Source organism: Trichosurus vulpecula, chromosome 4 (genome assembly GCF_011100635.1).
Source record: "Trichosurus vulpecula isolate mTriVul1 chromosome 4, mTriVul1.pri, whole genome shotgun sequence".
Classification (NCBI taxonomy): domain Eukaryota; kingdom Metazoa; phylum Chordata; class Mammalia; order Diprotodontia; family Phalangeridae; genus Trichosurus; species Trichosurus vulpecula.
Window position 1 is genome coordinate 194,677,887 of NC_050576.1, and position 22,976 is coordinate 194,700,862.

Genomic DNA, 22,976 nt, shown 5'->3' on the forward strand with positions numbered 1-22,976 from the left:
ATACATCTGCTATTTACTGTGTAGCCTTGAGCAAGTCATTTTAAACCTCAGTTTCCTCATCTACAAAATGAGAGTGTGTTGAGCTATATAACCTAAGAGGTCTCCTCCATCTCTACTTTTGCATTCCTAAGCTTAGGACCTACTTAGCAATAAAATTAGTTAAAATTAAGAAACTTCTAGATTTTGAGCTTCCTTCTTCACCCTCTGTAACTCTTTCTCAAGTCAGTCTTCTCTTTTTGTTATTTGTTTCTTTGGAATCATAGACTCAATAACTTAACACTTTTATTTTTATCCATTTATAGGAATACAAAAAGCATCTAATGCTATTTCCAACATTACTGATGGGAAAGTTTATGTTGAGGATCTGCCAAGTACTCTGGAGAGCTTGGGAATTGATTTAAGTGATGAAGACATTCAAGAAACACTGAAATCTGTTGAGCCTGTTGGTGAGTACTGTAAGGTTGAGACAAAGAAACAGTGAACACTAGATTCTTTTACTGAGATGATGTGAAAAGATAGAACTTGAAGGAGTCAGCACCTGAAGACTATTATAGTGCCCACTGCCTAACAAGGTACACAAGGCTACATAGGTCAAGCTAAAACCAATGGGATTGAGGACACACTGCTATTCCAATGGCTCTTCAGTATCAGGGTCCTTGACTGTCTCCACTGAGGTCTGAGAGGACATGGAACTAATTAATGTGGTTTGACTCACATGACACAGGACCCTTCGTTTTAATCCTTTACGAATCTTCATGTTTCAGTTACGTTTCTTGCTAACAATATATAATTGGATTCTGCTTTTTAATTTACTTTGCTACTGTCCTACATTGTATATGTGAGTTCATTCTCATTCCTATTCATGGTTATGGTCATTAATTGTGCTTTTCTTTCCATCATATATCCTTATGCTCTATCCTTTATTTGCAAACTATCTCTTTTATGAAGAAAAAGAAGACTATGAAAGAGAAAGCATGATATCAACATTAGTCATCTATAATTAAAGTAGCCCTCACACAGCTTCTCTCTTTATGCAGCCTAGACCCTAATGACTGATTCTTATACTTTCTTTCTCTCATTTTGAGTCCCTATTTATGATCTGCCATGTGAAATTGAAGTTTAACTTGTCACTCTTCTGGGAATTCTCTCTATACCAATGAAATTACAGGTCTACTCCCTATCCTACTTTCTATCCCTAAACAGACACCAATTCCAGGTTGTACACTCTAATGAAATGAAAATATTCATAAGTGAGTCTTGAAAACACTAAAAGCCAAAGGGAAAGGAGAGAGTAATTCTTAAATCAATTTCTGAGACAGTTTTTTAAGCTTGGGGGATAGCCTTTACAAAATATAAAATAGCAGGTTGGCAATTTATCAGCTATCAGTCTCCACTTTGCCTTTGCATTTTGTATTCCTACAGATAAATAGAAATAAAAGTGTTAAGTTTTTGAGTCTGTGCTTCCAGAGAAACAAATAACAACAACAAAAAAAGACTGACTTGAGACTTAGCTTTGTATAATGCACTTATCTTGTCATTGGAACATCTAAAATGTTTGTTTCCTCTTTGACAGAAGATGGAAAGGTGTTTTTTAAGGATGCTATCAATAAAGTGGTTGAGACCCAAAACAGAAAAAAGTATGAACGTGAGTATTGAGAAAGACCCTATTAGTACATTAGTACTTATATTATCTCACACACGCGCACACACACACACATACACACACACACACACACACACATATACACATACTTTTTTATTGAGTTTCTAGACACTCTCTTTTCCTGAATTTTGACAAATTAAACCTAGCAAATATAACATTCCAGACTTCTTGCTATACTTTCTATATTTTAGTGGTAAAGTTTTATGGATTTAATCATTCAATTAGTGAATATTTATGGTGTGGCTACTAAATGTTAGGTACTTTCATAAGTGCTGTTGGGCACAAAAATATTTATAACATGTGTTGTTAGCCTTCAGGGAGAGATCATACCTTTCAAGGGTCATTTTTGTTGTTGTTGATTTTTTTTAAAAAATATTTTTCCAATTACACATAAAAACATTATTTGTTTGTTTTTAAAATATTGAGTTCCAAATCTCTCCTTTCTTCTCTACCTTTCCTCCTCATTGAGAATAATTTGATATAGATTATATATGTGTTGTCATGCAAAAAATATTTCCTTATTTGTCATGCTGTGAAAGAAAACAGACCAAAAGAACCCCAAGAAAAATAAAGTTGTTTTTTTTAAAAGTAAGCTTTGTTTTGCATTTGGTCTGTCAGTTCTTTCTCTGGAGGTGCATAACATTTTGCTTTTCTCATTAATTAATTAATTAATTTTAGTTTACAACACTTAGTTCCACAAGTTTTTGAGTTCCAAATTTTCTCCCCATCCTTCTCCTGCCCTCTCCCCACAAGACATCATGTAATCTGATATAGGTTCTACGTATACCATCATGTTAAACTTATTTTCCTGATAATCAAGTTGTAAAGAAGATTTACAACCAATGAAATGAATCATAAGAAAGATGTAACAAAACCAAAAATAAAATAAAATAAATAAAATAAAACAGAGAGAGGAAATAGTTTGCTTCAACCTACATTCAGATTCCAAAATTCTTTCTCTGACTGTGGATAGCCTTTTCTATCATGAGTCTTTTGGAGCTGTCTTAAAACCTTGCATTGTTGAGAAGAGCCAAGTCTATCAAAGTTAGTCATCATAGAAGCAATTGGCTGCGGTTGTGTACAATGTTCTCCTGGTTCTGCTCCCTTCACTCATCATCAGATCATATAAAACTCTCCAGGTTCTAATGAAGTCCATCTGCATAATGTTTTTTTCCTAAGTCCTTTGAAATTGTCTTGGATCATTGTATTACTGAGAATAGCTAAGTCATTCATAGTTGATCATGGTACAGTATTGTTGTTACTGTGTATGCGGTTCTTCTGATTCTTCTCACTTTACTTTGCATCAATTCACGTAAGTCTTTCCAGGTTTTTCCGAAAGCATCTTACTTGTCATTTCTTATAGAACAACCATATATATTAAATGTATTATAATTACAATTATATACCTTAGCAATTGTTCAGTCATTCCTCAATTGATGGGGAGCCCCTCAGTTTCCAATTCTTTGCCTCCACAAAATGAACTGCTAGAAATATTTTTTGCATATAAGTCTTTTTCCTTTTGTAAAAAAATCTCTTTGGGAAATAGACCTAGTAGTAGTATTGCTGGGTCAAAGGATATGCATGCTTTTCAGCTCTTTGAGCATAGTTCCAAATTCTCTCCAGAATGGTTGAATGACTTCACAACTCTACCAACAGTGCTTTAGTGTCCCAATTTTCCCACTACTCCTCCAACATTTATTGTTTTCCTTTTCTGTAATATTAGCTAATGTGATAGGTATAAGGTGATACCTCAGAGTTTGTTCTAATTTGCATTTCTCCAATCATGATTTAGAACAATTTTCATATGACTACAGATAGCTTTGATTTCCTCTTCTGAAAACTGCCTGTTCATATCCTTTGACCATTTATCAATTGGGGAATAACTTGTATTCTTATAAATTTGATTCAGTTCTGTATATGTTTGAGAAATGAGACCTTTATCAGAGAAATTTGCTGTAAATTTTTTTCATGGTTATGATTACTGTGTATTTTCCTCCATTTTATATTTTCTCCTATTTGTCCTTCTTTCTCTCCTTTCACTGGATCCTTCCTCAAAAATGTTTTGCTTCTCACCACTGCCTCCTCTAATCTGCCCTCTTTTGTATCAGTCCCTCTCTGTTTCTCTTATCTCCTTTCTCTCCTACTTCGCTATAGGGTAAGATGGATTTCTATACCTGAGTTTGTATTTATTTGAGCCAATTCCAATGAAAGGAAAATTTAAGCATTGCCTGCCACCCTCCCATCTTCTCCTCCAGTGTGAAAGCTCTTTCGTGCCTCTTTTACGAGAGATAATTTACCCCGTTATTTTCTAGATCAGTTGTTTTTCCAACGAGATATTTCACATTTTCTTCTATTTTTTTTTCATTCTTTTGATTGTTTTTTTTTTTTGGTGTCTCATGGAGTCATTAGTTTCCACTTGCCCAATTTCAATTTTTAAGGAATTATTTTTTCAGTGAGATTTCATATCTCCTTTTCCATTTGGTCTATTCTACTTTATTATTATTATTTATTTAATATTTTTAGTTTTCAGCATTGACCTCCATAAGACCTTGAATTACAAATTTTCTCCCCATATCTACCCTCCCCCCACTCCAAGATGGCATACATTCAGCCCTCCCCTCCATCACCCCACTCCCCGCCTACCCTTTCCCCTTACTTTCTTGTAAGACAGACCTCCATGCCCCACTGCCCACACATCACATTTCCCAGTTGCATGGAAAAACAACCCTTTTTTTGAAAATCTGCTTTTAAAACCTTGAGCTCCATATTCTCTCCCCTCCTCCTTCCCAACCCACCCTCCCCAAGAGGGCAAGCAATTCAAAACAGGTCACACATGTATCATTATGCAAAACCCTTCCACAATACTCATGCTGTGAAAGACCAACTATATTTTGCTCCCTCCCATTCTGTCCCCCTTTATTCAGTTTTCTCCCTTGACCCTGTCCCTCCTCGAAAGTGTTTGCTTTTGATTACCTCCTCCCCCCATCTGCCCTCCCCTCTCTCATGCCCCCTTTTTTATCCCCTTCCTCCTTCTTTGCCGTGGGGTAAGATACCCAATTGAGTGTGTATGTTATTCCCTCCTCAAGCCAAATCCTATGAGAGCAAGATTTACTCATTCCCCCTCACCTGCCCCATCTTCCCTTCCAATGAACTGCTTTTTCTTGCCACTTTTATGTGAGATAACTTACCCCATTCTATCTCTCCCTTTCTCCCTCTCTCAATATATTTCTCTCTCATCCTTTAATTTGATTTTATTTTTTTAGATATCATCCCTTCATATTCAACTCACCCTGTGCCCTCTGTCTATATACATACATATTCCCTTCAGCTACCCTAATACTGAGGTCTCATGAATTACACACATAATCTTTCCATGTAGGAATGTAAACAAAACAGTTCAAATTTAGTAAGTCCCTTATGATTTCTCTTTCTTGTTTACCTTTTCATGCTTCTCTTGATTCTTGTGTTTGAAAGTCAGATTTTCTATTCAGCTGTGGTCTTTTCACTGAGAAAGCTTGAAAGTCCTCTGTTTTATTGAAAATCTGCATTTTGCCTTGGGAGAATTATACTCAGTTTTGCTGGGTAAGTGATTCTTGGTTTTAATCCTAGCTCCATTGACCTCCAGAATATCATATTCCAAGCCCTTCGATCCCTTAATGTAGAAGCTGCTAGGTCTTGTGTTATTCTGATTGTGTTTTCACAATACTCAAATTGTTTCTTTCTGGGCACTTGCAGTATTTTCTCCTTGATCTGGGAACTCTGGAATTGGGTGACAATATTCCTAGGAGTTTTCTTTTTGGGATCTTTTTCAGGAGGTGATTGGTGGATTCTTTCAATTTCTATTTTACCCCTCTGGCTCTAGAATATCAGGCAGTTCCTTTTGCATTTGGCTAATTCTGCCTTTCAAGGCATTCTTCTCCTCATTGGCTTTTTGGAGCTCTTTTGCCATTTCAGTTAGTCTATTTTTTAAGATGTTATTTTCTTCAGTGTTTTTTGGGTCTCCTTTAGCAAGTCATTGAATTGTTTTTCATGGTTTTCTCACATCACTCTCATTTCTCTTCCCAATTTTTCCTCTACTTCTCTTACCTACTTTTCCAAATCCTTTCTGAGCTCTTCCATGGCCTGAGACCAATCCGTATTTATCTTGGAGGCTTTTGATGTAAGCTCTTTGACTTTGTTGACTTCTTCTGGCTGTAGGTCTTGGTCTTCTTTCTCGCCAAAAAAGGATTCCAAAGTCTGAGTCTGAATCTGAGAGTGTTTTCCTTAAGCTCTCCCCAAGGTCCCTCCAAACACCTATGAAAATGGCCCTGAACAAATTCTAGAGCTGCAGAAGCCATAAAATAGCAAAGGGAAGCAGGGCTCTAGCCCAGGATGGCCTGGATGGTCACTGGGAAGGGTTTATTGCACGGAACTGGGAGCAGAATGGAGCAGAGCCCAGCGTGGGCCATGCTAGGACCAACCAGACTGGGAGCCAGGTGGAAGAATGATAGCACCCTGAATCAGTGAGCTGTGGCAGGTACCAGACTTCTCAACCCACAAATGCCAAAGACAACAGAGAAGGTTAGTGGGAAAAGCTGCTGGGACAGAGTGAAAGGAGTTCATGGTAGGCCACCGCCCTGGGAGCGGCAGAGGTGGTGCCCCTCTGAGACTTCTTCCAGAGCTACAGCTGCTGTTGTTTCCAGCCACAGGAGGAATTAAGCAGCAGATTAGAGAAGGAGTGCAAAGCCTGCTTTGTCTTGCCTGGATCTGGGCCGCAATCCTGGTTGGCAGTTCTTGGGGGAGAAGGAGCGCTGGTGTGGCAGAGCTTGCTGTGTTGAAGTAGCTCTGAAAACAGCAGCACAGCCCCTCAAGCTTGAGACAAAGTACTCTATACTCTACAAGCAGTCGTACCCCGACAGAAAGCTCAAGGGTCAAGTAGTTGGCTGGGAACATGAATAGGCAGCAAAAATGCTCTCAGATTCCGTTCTTTTCTTCAGTGATTTTTTGTACTTCTTTGTCTATTTGTGCATAGTAATGCATCATTGTGTGATGTTCAACTATATGATAGGCTTAGTTATTTTCAGCAATACAATTATCCAAGACAATTATCCAAAAGACTTGTGAAGAAAAATGCTCTCCACATCTAGAGAAAGAACTATGGAGTGTCAATGCAGATCAAAACATACTATTTTCACTTTTTTTTGTTTTTTCTTTCTCATAGTTTTCCCCTTTTGTTCTGATTCTTCTTTCACGATATGATTGATGTAGAAATATGATTAATATGATTGTACATATATAATCTATATCAGATCACTTGCTGTCCTGGGGAGTGGAAGGAGGAAGAAAAATTTGGAACTCAAAATCTTACATAAGCGAATGCTGAAAACTATCTTTATGTGTAATTGGAAAAAAATACTATTCAATGAGGCACAGGCTTTAGTGTGCAAGAGCTCCTTGCCCTGGCACTGTTTATGGTCAATGCAACAGATTCCTGCTCCCAGTGCCATCAAAGGGTACCCATAATTCCCTTCTGACCACTAGTCCAAACCCACTACTGTCTGTGAGTTGAGAGCTCTGGAAGCCACATCCACTGTGTCAGTTGCCCGCCTAAGACCTGTTGCTGGCTTGCTAGGGCATAGTGGACTTCACTCCACTCTTACCCAGTGAGATAGATCTTTCCTGCCAAACAAGTTATCTTGGGCTGGAAAATTGTTTCACCTCATCCTTTTATTGTTTCTACCATTCCAGAATTCATTTTGAGGCATTATTTTAAAGTTGTTTGGAGGGAAATATGGGATGACCTTTACTTGGCCATCTTGGCTCCACAAATTAGCTGTCCCCAAGAAGGATTATAGTATATAAGTTGAGCAGCTAGGTGCCACAGTGGATAGAGTGCTGGGCCTGATGTCAAGAAGACCTGAGTTCAAATTCAGCCTTAAAGTCTTATTGGCTTTGTGATCCTGGGCCTGGATCTAACCTCTCTCTGCCTCAGTTTCCTCATTTGTAAAATGGGGATAATAATAGCACCTACCTCCCAGGATTGTTGTGAGGATCAAATGAGATGATATTTGTGATCTGTGTGCCTGGCACACAGCAAGTATTATATGAATGTTAGCTATTATTAGATTCATTTTAAATGCAAAATGAGGAGCCATGGGGAAAATTTGCTGAGAGGAAGATTTTATTTCATTCTAAGGAATAATTTCCTGGTTTCAATGAAAGTATCTTAGAGTGAAATGGGTTGCCCACATGGGAGACGGCCTATTTTCCCCTTTGTCACCCTTGTTCAAAGTTATAGAGGACATCCCTGTTTAGGTATAGTAGGAACAACAAGGCCTCTAAGTTATCTTCCAACTAGGACATATTCTGCAAGTCTGTGGCTCAATTCTCAGTGAGGCCAAGGGATGCTCTCCTCAAACACAAAGACATGACGTAGTCAAGTTTTCATATGTTTCTTTAGACTCACAAACTTAATGGTTTTACGCTTTGATTATATGTACCCACAGGAATTGCAATTGCGTCAAGTATTATCGGCAATGTGACAACTGATAAAAAAATCAAAGTTGAAGATCTACCCCCTACCCTGGTGAATTTGGGGTTCCGATTAAGCGAAGAAGATATTAAAGAAACACTAAAATCCTTGGAACCTGATGGTGAGTACTTACCTTAAAGAGGCCTATTCACTGAATGGGCGTTACCTCACTCTGAGTACATAAAAAGGCCTTAGCCTAAAAGGGCCAGGGTCCCCCATTGAATCCTGCATCATCTCCAGTAGTTCTGATGAATCTCTGGTCACTGGAGCCATATGACTCTGGAGGAGAAAGTGAGGCTGGTGACCTTGCACAGCCCTCCTTCATTCAAATCAAAATCAACTGAAAGTCATGTCACCATTTTCCTGATGTCTTTGAGAACAAAGGACAAACACAGGTCAATTGTTTATAGTAAATGAAGATACACACTCTTTTCTCAGCACAACTGAAATTTCAGTCACTCCTGAGTTGAAGTACAGTGATTGTGATAAGGGCCCTGTCTTATGGAAGTATAGGTTTCTCCTTCTGTACGTGTAATGGTGAGAGTATAGTTAGGGAAAATGAGTATGCGAAGGGAGATACAGGAGTAGGGCATGGTCTGATTCTCTCTATCTGTCTCTCTATGACCCTATTCTCCTTCTTTCTGTATCTTTCCTCCTTCCCCTCTTTTCCCCCTTTTCTTCCTCTCCCTCTCTACCCCTGCTGGGGAAATTAAATAAAGTTTAGGTTTGGCTTATGTCTAGAATCTACACAAAAGGGAGAAATAGAAATATTCAATTATAGGACAGTTATTATCTCCACCACACAAAAATTATGCTTAACACAAGAGATTTATAAGTGCACATTGGCAAAAGACTTAAGCAATAGCCATTGACATAAGTACTATTCCCTGGAGGTTGAGACTTAAACATAAAGCAAGAGGTTTTAGGGATTGTTAAACTGGCTTTTCATATTTCACCTTGGCTCTGCAATTTCATTCTTTTTTTAAAGTTATATCTATATTTAACATTCTTTTCTTTTAAAATTCTGAGATTCAAATTCTGTCCCTTCCTCCCACCCACTGAGAAGGCAAGAAATATGATATCAATTATACATATGAACTCATGTAAAACATATTTCTACATTAGACATATGACAAAAAAGCATGAAAAATTATATTTCATTTTGCACTCAGAGTTCATCATTTTTCTCTCTGGATGTAGACAGCATTTTTTCATCATTAGTTCTTTGGAACTAATTGAACAAAGTAGCCGAGTCTTTCACAGTTGATCATCATTACAACATTGCTGTTACTGTGCACAACGACTTCTCAGCCCTCCTCACTCCAATTCTGTTTTTTAAGGTGTTGCTTTCTTCAATATTTTTTTTGCCTCTTTTACCAAGCTATTAATTCCTTTTCATAATTTTCTTTCATTACTCTCATTTCTTTCCCCATTTTTCATCTACCTCTTTTATTTCTTTCTTTTTTAACTCTTCTAGGAATTTTTGTTGGGCTTGGGTCCAATTAGTATTTTTCTTTAGGCTTTGCTTGTAGGTGTTTTCATGTATTTGTCTTCTGCATTTGTATCTTAATCTTTCTGGCAACCATAGTATTTTTATGGTAAATTTTTTTTTGTTGTTTGCTCATTTTCCAGTCTATTTCTTTGACTCTGAGCTTTAAGTTAAAGTTGGGGTCTGCTCACCAAGGGCTGGGGACCCCTGTTCCAAGCTTCAGGCTTTTTCATACTATTGTTTTCAGAGCTTATTCTGGAGGTCTGCAAGTTTTTAGTGCTTCCATGGTGGTGTGATCCAGGAAGAGGTGTGGTCACCACTCTGGTCTGCATCCTGGTCTTTACCTTGATCTCTTTCAATCACAAGTGTTAGTGCTCCTCTTGGCCCTAAAACTTTGACCAGGTCACCTGTTTCCTTATGACCTATTTTCCACACATCTTTCTGCTCTGGAACCCAGAACTCCTTATGGACAACAGAGTTGCCAGTTACTGCCAACTCCACTCAATGCTAGCAAAAGATCCCCTTTATTCTCTTTCTGGTCAGCTATCTGACCCCCCTACCATCTCTGGGCTGAGAGCTCACAAAGCTGCTGCTGTTGCTGCTGCTGCCACCACTGTTTTATCCTCCTCCAAGGCCTGCTACTGGTGCTGTCACTATGTACTCTCTGGACCAATCTCCATACTGGTGCCACAGACCTTTCTTACCAACCTCTCAAGTGCAGAAACTTCCTGATACATTATCTCGGAGAGTCCCAGGATCCTTGGAACTCTCAGATCCCCAGTGTTGTTTCCAAGGCTGGAAACATCCACTTCAGGGCCATTGCATAATCTCTTATTCTCTGGGGGGGGGGGGGGGGGAAACACACACACACACACACACACACACACACACACACATACACACACCCCAGAAGAGCCCACCAGCAGAAAGGGCTTAGGCTTATGCTTAGACCACATATGTTTTAGCTGCTATGGACTTGCAATTTGTAATTTCTACTTAGGCAGGAATAAGGAAGCTTCTTTCCTCACCCCGCACGGGAAACCCTGGAAGGAAGAGATATTTGCTACATACTGAGTCAAAGAAAAGGGGAGGAGGAAGGAATAAACTCCCTTTTAAAAATCTACTAAGTCATTTAGTCTTGTTCAGTAACAAAGAAAGAGATTGCTTGGGATGACAGTCTCATGACGTAAGCCTTTCAGTGTTGAGCCACATATGGATCCTGAAGTTGTCAGAGGAATTTGGCTCACCATCCATGGGATGGAGCCCACATGTCCATCCCCACACACACTCTCTAACATGCAACCTGGGTTATACTTGTATTGGGGCATCATTGTTCTTGTTTTTCCTGGGAACAGACCCTTTTGTGAATAAAATTCACATTTACTATTGGTTATTTTAATTCCAAGTCAAGTATGTTAATATTCCACAATAACTTTATATGCATGGGGAACTTGATTCTGATACAGAAATATTCCAAGTCCATTGGCATAAACAGGATAAAAGAAAAAATGGACCTGAATATATATCTTTTATCAGTTTCTGGTGGATAGATGTTAGGTTGTGAGCCTTTTGAGTTCTAAGATCCTATGCTATAAGTTCAAAAGTACTATTTGAATATACACGTCCACAGATTTAATATCCTTCTTCCCTCTCACTGCTTCTGAACCCCTCAGGACTACATCCATCTGGAGAGAGAAGTGCACACATTGAGCTTATAGCCCTTGGAAATCTGTGAGGCAAGATACATAAGAACATGGTGTCATGAGAAGAGACTTTGGGGGTTGACTTTTGTTCTTAGGCCACAAGGAAACTATGCCTGTAATTTTACTCTTAGTCTTCTGGCCCAATTAAGTCATGATGGTGGTTTCAACACCTTTTAGCCATATGTTAAGGTCAAGAACTGACAAACTATTACAGAAAAAATATCTAATGAATCCTCAGAAAATAAGTGAAGATCTTCTCAGGGACCTAACAAGTGGAAGGTTTGTTGTAGACTCCTTGACATAGGAATTTCAGTACTGCAGGAATACCAATAAAAAGAAATAAAGTGGCTACTAACCATGACTGTGAAGAAAAATCACAATGATACATAATGCAAAAACTAGAGGACTAAAAATTGGGAAAAGGTCATTTTTACTTATGAAACTTATTTCTTCACTTGAGGCTATAATAAAACCTCTATCAGAAGTTCAGTTGAACTCGTAGGATCTAGACATATTCACCAGATTGTAATCATCCATCTAAGAAAATGTTTTAGCCATATTTTTTCCCTTCTAGTAGGCCTGGAAGACTTGTTCCCAATGAGTGAATGATAAACTCTAGTAAGTATATACTGAGAAGCAATTTTCCCCCCAGAATTATAGAAACTCCCAAATGGTTTTGGAATACTGCAACGTGATTTTACACTTTGTCACACATCAAGAAAGGTTAAGAACTTTATTCACAAGATGGAGATAAATATGCTTGAATAGCTTGGGAAGTCGCCTGACTTAATAGCAAGCATTTACATAGTACCTACTAGTGCCAGGCACTACTAAGTGCTTTATAAATATCTCATTTGATTCTCCCAGCATCCCTAAGAGATAAGTGTAATTATTATCCCCGTTTTGCAGTTGAGGAAATGAAAACAAATGGAATTTAAGGTCACACAGCTAGAAATATGTCTAAGGCTATATCAGAACTCAGGTCTTCCTGACTCAAGGGACAGCCCTCTATCTACTTCATCACCTAACTGAAAACCTATGGACTATAATCAAGACTAGGCTTGGAAAAATGCATTGTACTCAATCTCCAGTGTAATAAAACTATGGCTTGTGAATGTTTATCACTTTGAGGAAATAGTTTCAATTGAATTATGAGATCAGAAGCCAGATTGCAAAGGGCTGAGGAGTGAGTGAGAGAACTGGAGACAGCAAATCCAGACAGCTTCTACTCAAAGTTTGGTTGATAAAGGGCAGAGAAATATAGGAAATGGTAGTATAAAGAAAAGATATTTAAGGATGAGGGAAACTTGGGCATGTTTAAAGACTGTTGAGATAGAATTAGTAGATGGGGAAAGTTTGAAGATTAGTAATCAGGGAGATGATTAAGGGGACAATCTACCAGGGTGGGATCAAAGGCATGAGTATAAGGATTGTCTTTTGCAAAGAGAGGAGCCAGTTCATTATCAGGCCTTGGAGGAAAGGAGGAGAAAATGAGACATAGTATATAAAGGAGTTTAGAGATGAAAAGAGAAGTGAGAACTTAGAGAAAATGCCTCAATTTTTTTTCAGTAAAGAAAGAGGTGAAGTCCTCAGCTGAGAGAATATAGGAAGCGGTTGGGGTAAGGTATAGAATTTTGAGGGAAGAAGAAAGGGTTTGGAGCAGCTTCTGTGGGGATTGGTATAGGGAATCATTAAGGAGACTTCCTTTGCTGTAGTGTATTGAGGTCAGATAACATAAATTTGTAGACTACCCAGTAAGCTGGGTTGTAGGACTTCCTCTAGCTCTATTTCGTAGGACATGAGTAGGAATTGGCTGAGGGGAACAGATTTGGTGTTTGACAGGAGAAAAAAGGATTAAGACATGGAGGTAAGGGATTTGAGCATAGAGAACAATGCATTGTTAAAGTGGTTTAACTATAGGGTTGAGGTTGAAACGGGCAGAAAATGAAGTCAGAACAGAGAGAAAAGTATCGATAGATGGAGAAACTGGAGGTCATGTTGAAGCAAAGAGTAGGTATAGGAGGGCTGAGACATGGGGAGAAATGGAATGTTGGGAGGTTGTGATCAGATAAAGAGAAGTGTCAGAGTTGTGGATCACAGGAAGGGAATAATGGTTAGATCCAGGTTATGTGTGTATGTTAATCGTGGTACTTAGGTCAGTAAAAGACCTTAACTGTTTACTGACCCAAAGCTTTAAGGATCCTTCCCCATGGCCAATTGACTCTCATCTCTATAAACATAACTCTTCTGAACAAGGCAAAAGGAAAAAAAATCCTTTTGCTGAGACAATGCCCTTGAGGCATTTGTAGCCTAGGCTTCTTCGCAGGCTTCTCCTTGAGTGTAAATTGCCTTACCAGGTCCTCCAGCGAGACAAGAGAAGGAAGGAGGCTTTCCATTGTCATTTGAAAGTTCTATTTGAGGTTTTCAAGTATGCCCTTCAGGTGATAAAGTAATGTGAAAATAATTGCCCTTTCAAAAATGCACCCTGGGCTGGGTCTGAATGCATTTATTATCACACGTTTTGCCCTTACTTGAAAACTAACCCCATTCAATGTCATTGTGGAGGGAAGGAAGGTATCAAGTGTGGCCATAGCTTATAAGATGCTCAGAGAAGGAAAACAGAGACATAATACTGCCCATCTCCTGTCTGACTTAATCAGTCAGCATATAGGGGAAGACACACAGAGAAATGCCAGTATCAGTAAAATTTCCTAGCAAACCAAGACAATGTAGCCAAGTGGCCTTGTTAATCAACAACTACTGACCAACCGTTGCCTTTAATAATCAGGTAGGACCAAGGACTCTATGTCGGCTGTTGCCTGTGTACTTTCTCATTTCCCTATATCTTGCTCAAGGAATGAGAGTCAAATCAGTACTTGTAGAAGAACAAGACAATTTACTGTCTTATGTCTCCATTCAGAATTTGAGTGACTCAGTTACAGGCTGCTTGAGTGTGTGTAGATTTGGCAAACTTATTTCTGGTCAGGAGTACAGGGCCACAGGGCAGGAACTTTAGGGAGAAGAGAACTAGCATGGAAGGGAGGAAAAGAGGGAGAGAAAAAAAAGGAAAAAGAAAGAGAGGGGGAGAGGGAGAGAGAGCAGAGCCAAGATAAAGATAATGTAAGAAAAATGCCAATCAAATTGTTAGGAGGAAATGACTGTCAAATTACTTCCTGGGATCCCTTGTCCACTTTATCCTGTTTGTAAGGTCTGTGTTTCCTCCCTTTTACAGATGAAGGAGAAATAGAATTTAAGGACTTTACCAAGAAATTGATGAAGACAGAAAACTTTGCAAAGAGCCACCGTGAGTATAACTGTTTTCTTTTCTCTGTTTCGGGGCATATATTACAGTTTGATACAGATGGGAAAACATTTTATTGAACTTTCACCATCTCCATTTCTTCTCAGTATTAGTCATTCTATAATGGGCTTAAGTCTTACATGGCAAACTAGGAATGCTAGGTGTCTTGCTGTATATTCTTTATTTTAATGATGAATTTTGGGTTATTCACAGTGTCTATCTCTAGTGCCTGGCAAATAGTAGGTACTTAAATATCATTGTTTAATTTATTGGTTCAATCAATCAATTGACCAATATTTACTGAACAAATATTGTGTAAATAGTATCTTACTAGATACTGTAGAAGACGTATCAGAAATGTTCCCTGCCTTCAGGGAGCTTATATTCTAGTTAGAGAGGCAAGTCAGCAAGGCATAAACACAGAAAAGTTAAAGAACAGTAAAAGAATCCAGTAAATATATACAATGAAGCTACAAGCTAATTGTCTAATGAGTGATACAGACCAAAAGATAAATCTCTTTGAGTGGGAATGAACTGGGAAGATTTCATGGAGGAGGAAGTTATTGATCTAAGTCTTAAAAGCATAGCCAAAATTTGCTAATTAAAGTTTGTGATTCCCAAAAAGAGGACGCAGGAGCCAACTCAGGGATTCAGACTGGGACCAGGATAAGCAAAGCCATTTCTTGCTTATGTCTTCATTTCCATTCTCAGGCCAAGATTTGTCATGGAGGATCCCCATGGCCACAAGGTCAATTTAGTGATCTATCATGGCTGATGTGCATCCCTCTGCCTTAGGGTTTCTTATCTCTTCTAGTTCATGAGGGGAGAGAATCTAGTCTGGGTTTAGGGATTTTTGTTTTTGTTTTTGTTTTAACCTGGTTTGGATTTACAATGTTCCTTAAATAGTAAAGAAATCTCAGTCCAAGAACTAATCTTTTATTTTCTTTTTTGCAAATATTTTGTGATGCTTTTTTTCTATGTTACCTAAATTTCTTCCCAGTATTACTTCCCAGAGAGTCAACCCCCATGTAACAGAGAATTTTTTTAAAGAAAAAAGAAAAAAATCTGCAAAACTGATCAGTATATTGAAAAAGTTTGAAAATATGTTCTGTATCCATTGACTTCTCTGCAAAAGAGTGGGAAGCAATCTCTTCTCATATCTTTTCTTTGGCACCATTCTTGTTCTTTACAATTCTGCAACCTAAACTTTCAGCAACCAGCCTTTTCAATCGAGCCTTGGGAATTAGGAACTATGTCAGTTGGCCAAGAATGGATCCTCTAAAGGAAGCTATGAGCTAAAGCTTGGCTATCCATATGATCCTGGTTCTTACCTGAACTCGCAAGGTAGGGCAACCTCAGGAGATCCTTGAAGTTAAAAGCATAGACAGATTGCAAGGGGAAGAAAGTGCTGTCCGTTGGCCTGCAATTCACACTGGACCATAAAACATTTGAAATAGGTCAGCTTACTACTAGTTGAATATCATTGGGAATCTCTTTGTAAGCATTCAGTTTATAGCTGGCATTGATTTCTGAGAAGCCGCTCTGAAGAGCTAAAGAGGTTCTAGGCACACTCCACACTTTAAATGTTCTATGCTCTATTATTGTCGGTCTGGATTGACATTGTTCTTGTGACAGTGATTAATGGGCTAATTTGATATTTCATCAAAAAACTGATTTGTTAATAGTACACAGCTGGAACACATGGACTATTTAGTTAATGTACTTCATCGAAGTCCAGATTTGCCCCACCCCACAAACTAAGGGTTTCTTTAGGTTCATCAACCGACTAGTTTTATACTTGAATTTTTATATCCATATAGGAATACAGAATGCACAAAATATTGTTACTAATATCTTTGATGGGAAAGTCAACATTGCTGATGTGATGCCAACCCTGGAGAGCATGGGGGTTGAGTTAAGTAAAGAAAAGCTTGCAGAAACTATAGAATCCATTAAACCGGATGGTGAGTATTTTAGCTAAATCTCAAGTTGTTTGCTTAGAACATATGTATTCTTTCAGCTAGAATAATTAAAATTATTGTCATCCCAACAAGTTCAAGAGTTAGGTGTTGGGTGATTGTGACTCTGTGTTCATATTTCTTCTTCTTGGAAGGAGGAATAGGAAGACAGTATGACAGTATCAGGAGGTAGGGAGAGGGGGAGGAGGAGGAAGAAGTTGATAAAGTTTCCCACCCTTTCCCACCCTGATGTATAAAACACTATCTCACAGGCACACACCATCAAATGTCTTTAATTAGCTATACAAGATCATGATGTTAGGTGAAACAGTCTTTCATGGGGTAGGACAATGAATTCCATAGGAGTAGTACTCTAAATGTGCATGAATGTACAAATGAAACCATAGCAAGATCTGTGACTTTAAAATGGAATGCAGTTATAATGCAATAACAATGTTATTGTGTAACAATGGTTGGTTGTGAAATCTTGTAACAATTTTAGACTGAAAAAGCAGCTAGGTGGCACAGTGGATAGAGTGCCAAGCCTGAAGTCAGAAAGACTCATCTTCTTGAATTTAGATCTGGCCTCAGATACTTATTAGCTGTGTGACCCTAGGCAAGTCACCTAACCCTGCTTGCCTCAGTTTCTTCATCTGTCAAATGGGCTAGAGAAGAAAAAGGCAAACCACTTCAGTATCTTTGCCAAGAAAACTCCAAATGAGGCCATGAAGAATTGGACACAACTGAGATGACTGAACAAGACACAATACATCTTGTTTAATGTCATTTAATATATTACATAAGTCATCTTCTCTAATGTCATTAACAAAACCATTTTGGCTTCTAGTGTTAAACCATTTGATGATGCCAAATACTTGGGTAACAAGAATTTTCTTTTCTGGGTCTTCATTAGTGTGGCTTTTGAGGAAATGGAGATTATAGTACATCAGAGAAAGTTGCCAGGTCACATGTCCACAGGGGTTACTTCCCTGAATTATGGCTGTGGAGGCCAGGCTGGAAGCAGGATCGGTGGTCGGGGAGTGTTGAATTCTCAAAGTTCTTAGGCTCTGTATCTTGGGATGCCTCCACCAGGGTCTGTGGGGATGGTGATTTAAATAGTTTGACCTGTCCAGAACATGTTGCCTCCTGTCTCTTCCTCAGGGTGCCTTACTACTTTAGTTAGACTGACTCATATGTGTGGTGGCAGTTGTTCAGGAGTTGGAATTGGTGGTGGGAGGGATGGTGAGCCCCTTCTTCACTAGAATTGCCCCTTTTATTGATGACTGCAAAGGCCAACCTAGAAACAAGGCTGGTAGCCCCAGTGTGTGTGTGTGTGTGTGTGTCTGTGTCTGTGTCTGTGTGTCTGTGTGTGTGTGAAGGCATGCTATTCCTTGGGCTCTTGGGCTCAGGATCCTAGGCTATCTCCACCAGGGGCTAAGGAATAAATTTTGGGACTTCTCAACAGGGAGTCACCATCTGTCAAGACTTGTCTCTGACCTGTGTCCAGTGTTACCCCTGGAAACATTTGTGAATCATTATCATCTTTCCTTAGAGCATCTAACCTGTTATATAACTTCATTCCTTAAAGCTTGTTCAGTCTAGACACCCTGCTTTTCTCCCTCATCACACTCTTCCACTCTTCAACATCATGACAGCTTGGGATTTCTGTCTCTCCTCATACTATTCTTTGTTTTTCTTTTAAAGGATTTCTTCCTTTCTTTCAAATAGCACTTCATTCTGACAATCTAGTGGGAGAGTTGTGAGTTGCTCCTCCTGTCCTTGACCAACTCGTACTGTCCAAACATGTAGATTTCCAAAATAAAACACATTCTTTTTGTGCTTTACTCTTTTCATTGCAATCCCTCCACATCTCCAGAGAATTCCTGTCACCCTCTACTCTTGCTAAAGCACAGACCCTCAGAAATCTGTTGTTTTTGCTAACTATTGCTGCCCACTGCCGTGGAAAACAGCCTAGTTAGCTCAGCTGTTCTCTGGACCAGGAGCCAGCCCAGGTGTTATCACCAGAGAGTGAAGGACTTTTCTGTCTGTTTTCACTTGTCTAACACAGACTTCTGTCTAATGCATACTTTTGGTCTGCAATTAGTAGAATTCTGCTAAACCCTAATGATAACCATAACTGTACTCTCCTCCTCCTTGTGAAAAACTTTACTGAAGAATTTTAACTTTCAGTCACTTCATTTTCCTCTTCATTTCCTTCTCTTACTGTCATTCAGATGCTCTTTACTTAGATTTTGCCTCAGCTGCATCACTATCTTGTCATTTTAAAAATAAAATATATATGACTGTTTACTTTTTTTATTCCTTCCCCAAACATGCACTGCCCCCTTCCCTCATCCTCGCCCTTGCAGGAGGGAATCTAGAATCCCATTCCACTAACTTTAAAACAAAGCTCTTGCTGTCCTCTATCCCCCAAAGCAAACATGGTTGCTTATATTGACTGAATGAGCCAGGGAGTCATTGGCTACAATCCTTACAGGAAGACGCTGCATCACTAGGCTTTAACATTTGCTCTGTTCCTATCCTCTGAACTTAAGAAACATCTACCCTGCTTCTGTGTGTCATGTCCCTCAGTAAGAGCGTGAGATGTTTGAGAGCAGAGATTGTCTCACTTGCTCAGCAGTATTCAGCACACTTTGTTGTTGTTCAGTCATTTTCCAGTTATGTCAAACTCTGTGACCCCATTTGTGAGTTTTCTTGGCAAAGATACTGGAGAGGTTTGCCATTTCCTTCTCCAACTCATTTTACATGTGAGGAAACTGAGTCAAACAGGATTAAGTGACTTACCCAGAATCACACAGCTAATAAGTGTCAGAGGTCAGATTGGAACTCAGGTCCTCCTGACTCCAGGGTCAGTGCTCTATCCACTGTGCCACCTAGCTGCCCCTTTCCAACTCATTTTGTGATTCTGTGAATTCACAGATATAGTGATTGAGGAGGGATTAAAAATGTAAAAAAGAATCTGAGATGGTGACAGATGATCACTCTCAAGCTAGTTTCTGTGATAACTTTTTATTTGGGCTGCATATATAGAACACAAAGAGAAGTTGTTTTATAGAAAAGGAAAGAAATGAGATAGGCATTGAGGGATGTGTAAAATTTGCTTCCCAACAATACCAATAATGGACCTTCAGGAACTCTAGGATCATATTGGGACCTAGGAAGTCTTCATTGCCTGGGTCTTCATCAGTATTCCTAAGCCAAAGTCTGCTCTGCAGGATCCCCATAAGAACTCCATGGAGGGGAACTCCATAACATGTTTCACTCCTGCCTTTTCCTTTCCTTAGAAGCTCTCAGACACATTGGCCAGTGGGTATAGGATCTAGTGTGGTTCAAACTTAAAATATTCCTAAAGTACCTAACACAGTTCACAGGACAAATACCAGAGTTCTACTTTATAATGCACTGTGTGGGCCCGAGTTTACAGAGCATATCTGCTTCTACAAAGTCTGAGTTATTTTTGTTTTTCCCCTTTTCTAGAAGAGGGAAAGGTGAAGTTTCAGGACATAGTCGACAAATTGGTTTCAAGTAAAGATGCATTAAAAGGCCAACGTGAGTATTAATGAATCTTCCCATTTTTGTGTTGATACACACATTGGGACTTTAAATAGGAACTTAACCTTATGTATCTTTTCCACAAGTCCCCTTTCCCCTCACTTTCAGCTCTTTTAAACATGGGAGTATTGTCTTACATGGAAATCTAAGAATATATTCCTTGGTAATTAAAAAAATATTTTGTTCGTGAACTATATTGGTCAAACAAAATTTTTTATGTAGCTCCTTTGTATGGAATGATTTGGTTGATGGGCAAATTGTGATCCCAAAAGAATAAGAGGCAGATTCAGAAAAGTTAACTTTTCTGGAGTTAAATAACTATACAAAATAATATCACCAGAAATCTCCCAAGGCAATGAAAGGGGATATTAGGATATCTTTGATACAGCCTCTATTCCAAGAATCATGGATCTAGAAAATGAATACATTTCCTACCTTGGGATTTTTTTCTTTAGACTTCTTTATTTGGAAACTCAGTAACTTAATATGTTTACACTTGGTTTTTTATTCACCTGTAGAAATAGAAAATGCATGTACAGTTCTTTCCAAAGTCACTGATGGGAAAGTTGCTCTCAAAGATTTGTCACCTACCATGGAATCCTTGGGGATTGAGTTAACTGATGAAGTTCTCGAAGAAACACTAAAATTGGTTGAACCTGATGGTAAGTACCTCCTTTGTCCATCAAGTTAATATTTACAAAATATGTACAAAAACACATCATTTCCATTTTCTCAACCTCAGTTTCTTCAGCTGTGAAATGGAGGTTATAATACTATCTACCTCTTGGGCTTGTTGTGAGGGTCAAATGAGATGAGATATGTAAAGTATTTTGCAGATCTTCAAGTTCTATATAAATGCTAGCTGTTATCATTACGCTAGCTATTATAGACAAAGTTATGACTTCCCTCATCTCTGCCATTCAGGACAAGAAATACTACAAGGAGTACAATGATAATAGAATAGTTATGGGAGTTGGAGTTCTGGGAGGAAATCATATGGGAGAGGGGCGGAGACAGAATATAGTAGTAGATGGCACTTCCATCAATTTCCCAGAAGTAACACTATCTCCATCAGGTTATCAAGTATTTGTATCTTATCTCGGTATACCTATTTCTGGGTTCCATCACCATATGGAGTTTTCTATCTTAATTCTTGAGTCCCCCTCCCTGGTGTTTACTCTTCATCATGCTTGGTTTCTTATGCCCGTGGTCTTTTTATGTTGGCGTGTCAGTAGGGAATCTGTGCTGATTTTTCTTTGCAAAGTGATTGCCATAGAAAGCCTCTTACTGCCTGAAGTTGCTGTCAGCCAGATTATTTTAAATCATTTGTCAGTTTTAGATTGTTGGATACTTTAGAAATTCATCCGGCATCCCAGGAAAGGTTTTGATGATCTAGCACCCCACCAGGAATTTGAACTGTCTATAATGGACAGCTAGATGGTACAGTGGATAGAGCACCAGGCTTGGAATCAGGAAGATTCATTTTCCTAAGTTAAAATCTGGCCTCACATAACTCTGTGACCTTGGGCAAGTCACTTGACACCATTTGCTTCAGTTTCTCCATCTGTAAAATGAGCTGGAGAAGGAAATGGCAAATCACTTCAGTATCTCTGCCAATAAAACCCCAAATGCGGCCACGAAGAGTGAAACATGACTGAAATGACTTAACAACAATAAAGAGACCCTTCCCATAATATAAGCTCCTTGATGTCAAGGATTATGGTTGAGTTGGTCCAGGAGCTCCCGAAGAACCTTTGTATGGTATGTAGGTTTTAGGTCCCTATTCCTTTGCACTCTTTCTGTTTTCCTCCTTACACACATGCATCTAAGTATCTAAAGAGTGACACAGACATCAGGATACCCAGGATCCTGTAAGCTTGGAACCCCCTAGAAAGGGTATAGAACTATGTTATTTTGTTCTATAGGGGCTGGTGGATCACTGGAGGCAAGGAAGAAAGTGTCTATTTCACTTAGAACTGGTCCTGAGGAGACCTTCCCAGGATGATTTCATAGATACCATGCAAACTTGACTAGTAAGATCCCATAGTCTGTAGGCCCACCCAGAGTCCATGCTCGGGAAACCTTTTCCTTAGACCTCTCAGGATTCAAATTACAAGCCTTAGATGCCAAATCTCATAGCACAAAGACAAACACATCATCCATGGATTCTTTCTTATGGGTTGAATGGCATGTTATGATCACCTTTCACGAAATCCTTAGATAAATGGTATAATTTCTACTAATCTATCACAAGTGGAAGGAAAGTCTTTTTGATGGGCTTTATATATAAATCTGTAGAAATCATACATAATGGGAATCTAATACATGCCCAGATTGCCTCATATGGCATCTCTATTTAGAGGACATCAGAGAGAAGATGGCTTCTCTCCACATGGAGGATACTGGAAGATTGCCTCCGAGGAGAATTTTGAATGATGTGTAATGTAAATTCCTTGTAGAGACCAATGGTAGACATTCTGTAATTGGTTCTGGTCAGTTAACCATGAGTTGAAGAGGCTCTTTGAATGCCTCTGGAGGCATTCAAAACATCCTATCAACCTCAATTATGGTCTTTGAGCCTCGGTGCTCTTCAGGGAGCCTGGCAATTGGTGAAGGGAATGGCGCTTATGACTTTGTGAGTTCAAAAGATCCAGAAGGGTTCCTTAGCCACCCAACATTCTGGAGTTTGGGTTTCACAGCTAGCACAACATCGATAACTTGAGAAGTAAGGAGCAATTTTGAGGAGTGATCGATCTTTGGGAACTTAGCCTAGTAATA

The 22,976-nt window shown here is 39.0% G+C and overlaps 1 protein-coding gene across 1 annotated transcript in view; it reads left to right on the top strand.

The window, feature by feature from the left end:
- EFCAB13 (EF-hand calcium binding domain 13) overlaps window positions 1–22,976 on the top strand; it is a 196,437-nt gene that overhangs the window by 113,349 nt on the left and 60,112 nt on the right. The window contains exons 35-41 of the mRNA XM_036755639.1: window positions 303–446; window positions 1,574–1,645; window positions 8,149–8,295; window positions 14,599–14,670; window positions 16,488–16,631; window positions 20,124–20,195; window positions 20,717–20,860. Coding sequence (XP_036611534.1) covers window positions 303–446; window positions 1,574–1,645; window positions 8,149–8,295; window positions 14,599–14,670; window positions 16,488–16,631; window positions 20,124–20,195; window positions 20,717–20,860 — 795 coding nt within the window. The remainder of the gene's footprint in view (window positions 1–302; window positions 447–1,573; window positions 1,646–8,148; window positions 8,296–14,598; window positions 14,671–16,487; window positions 16,632–20,123; window positions 20,196–20,716; window positions 20,861–22,976) is intronic.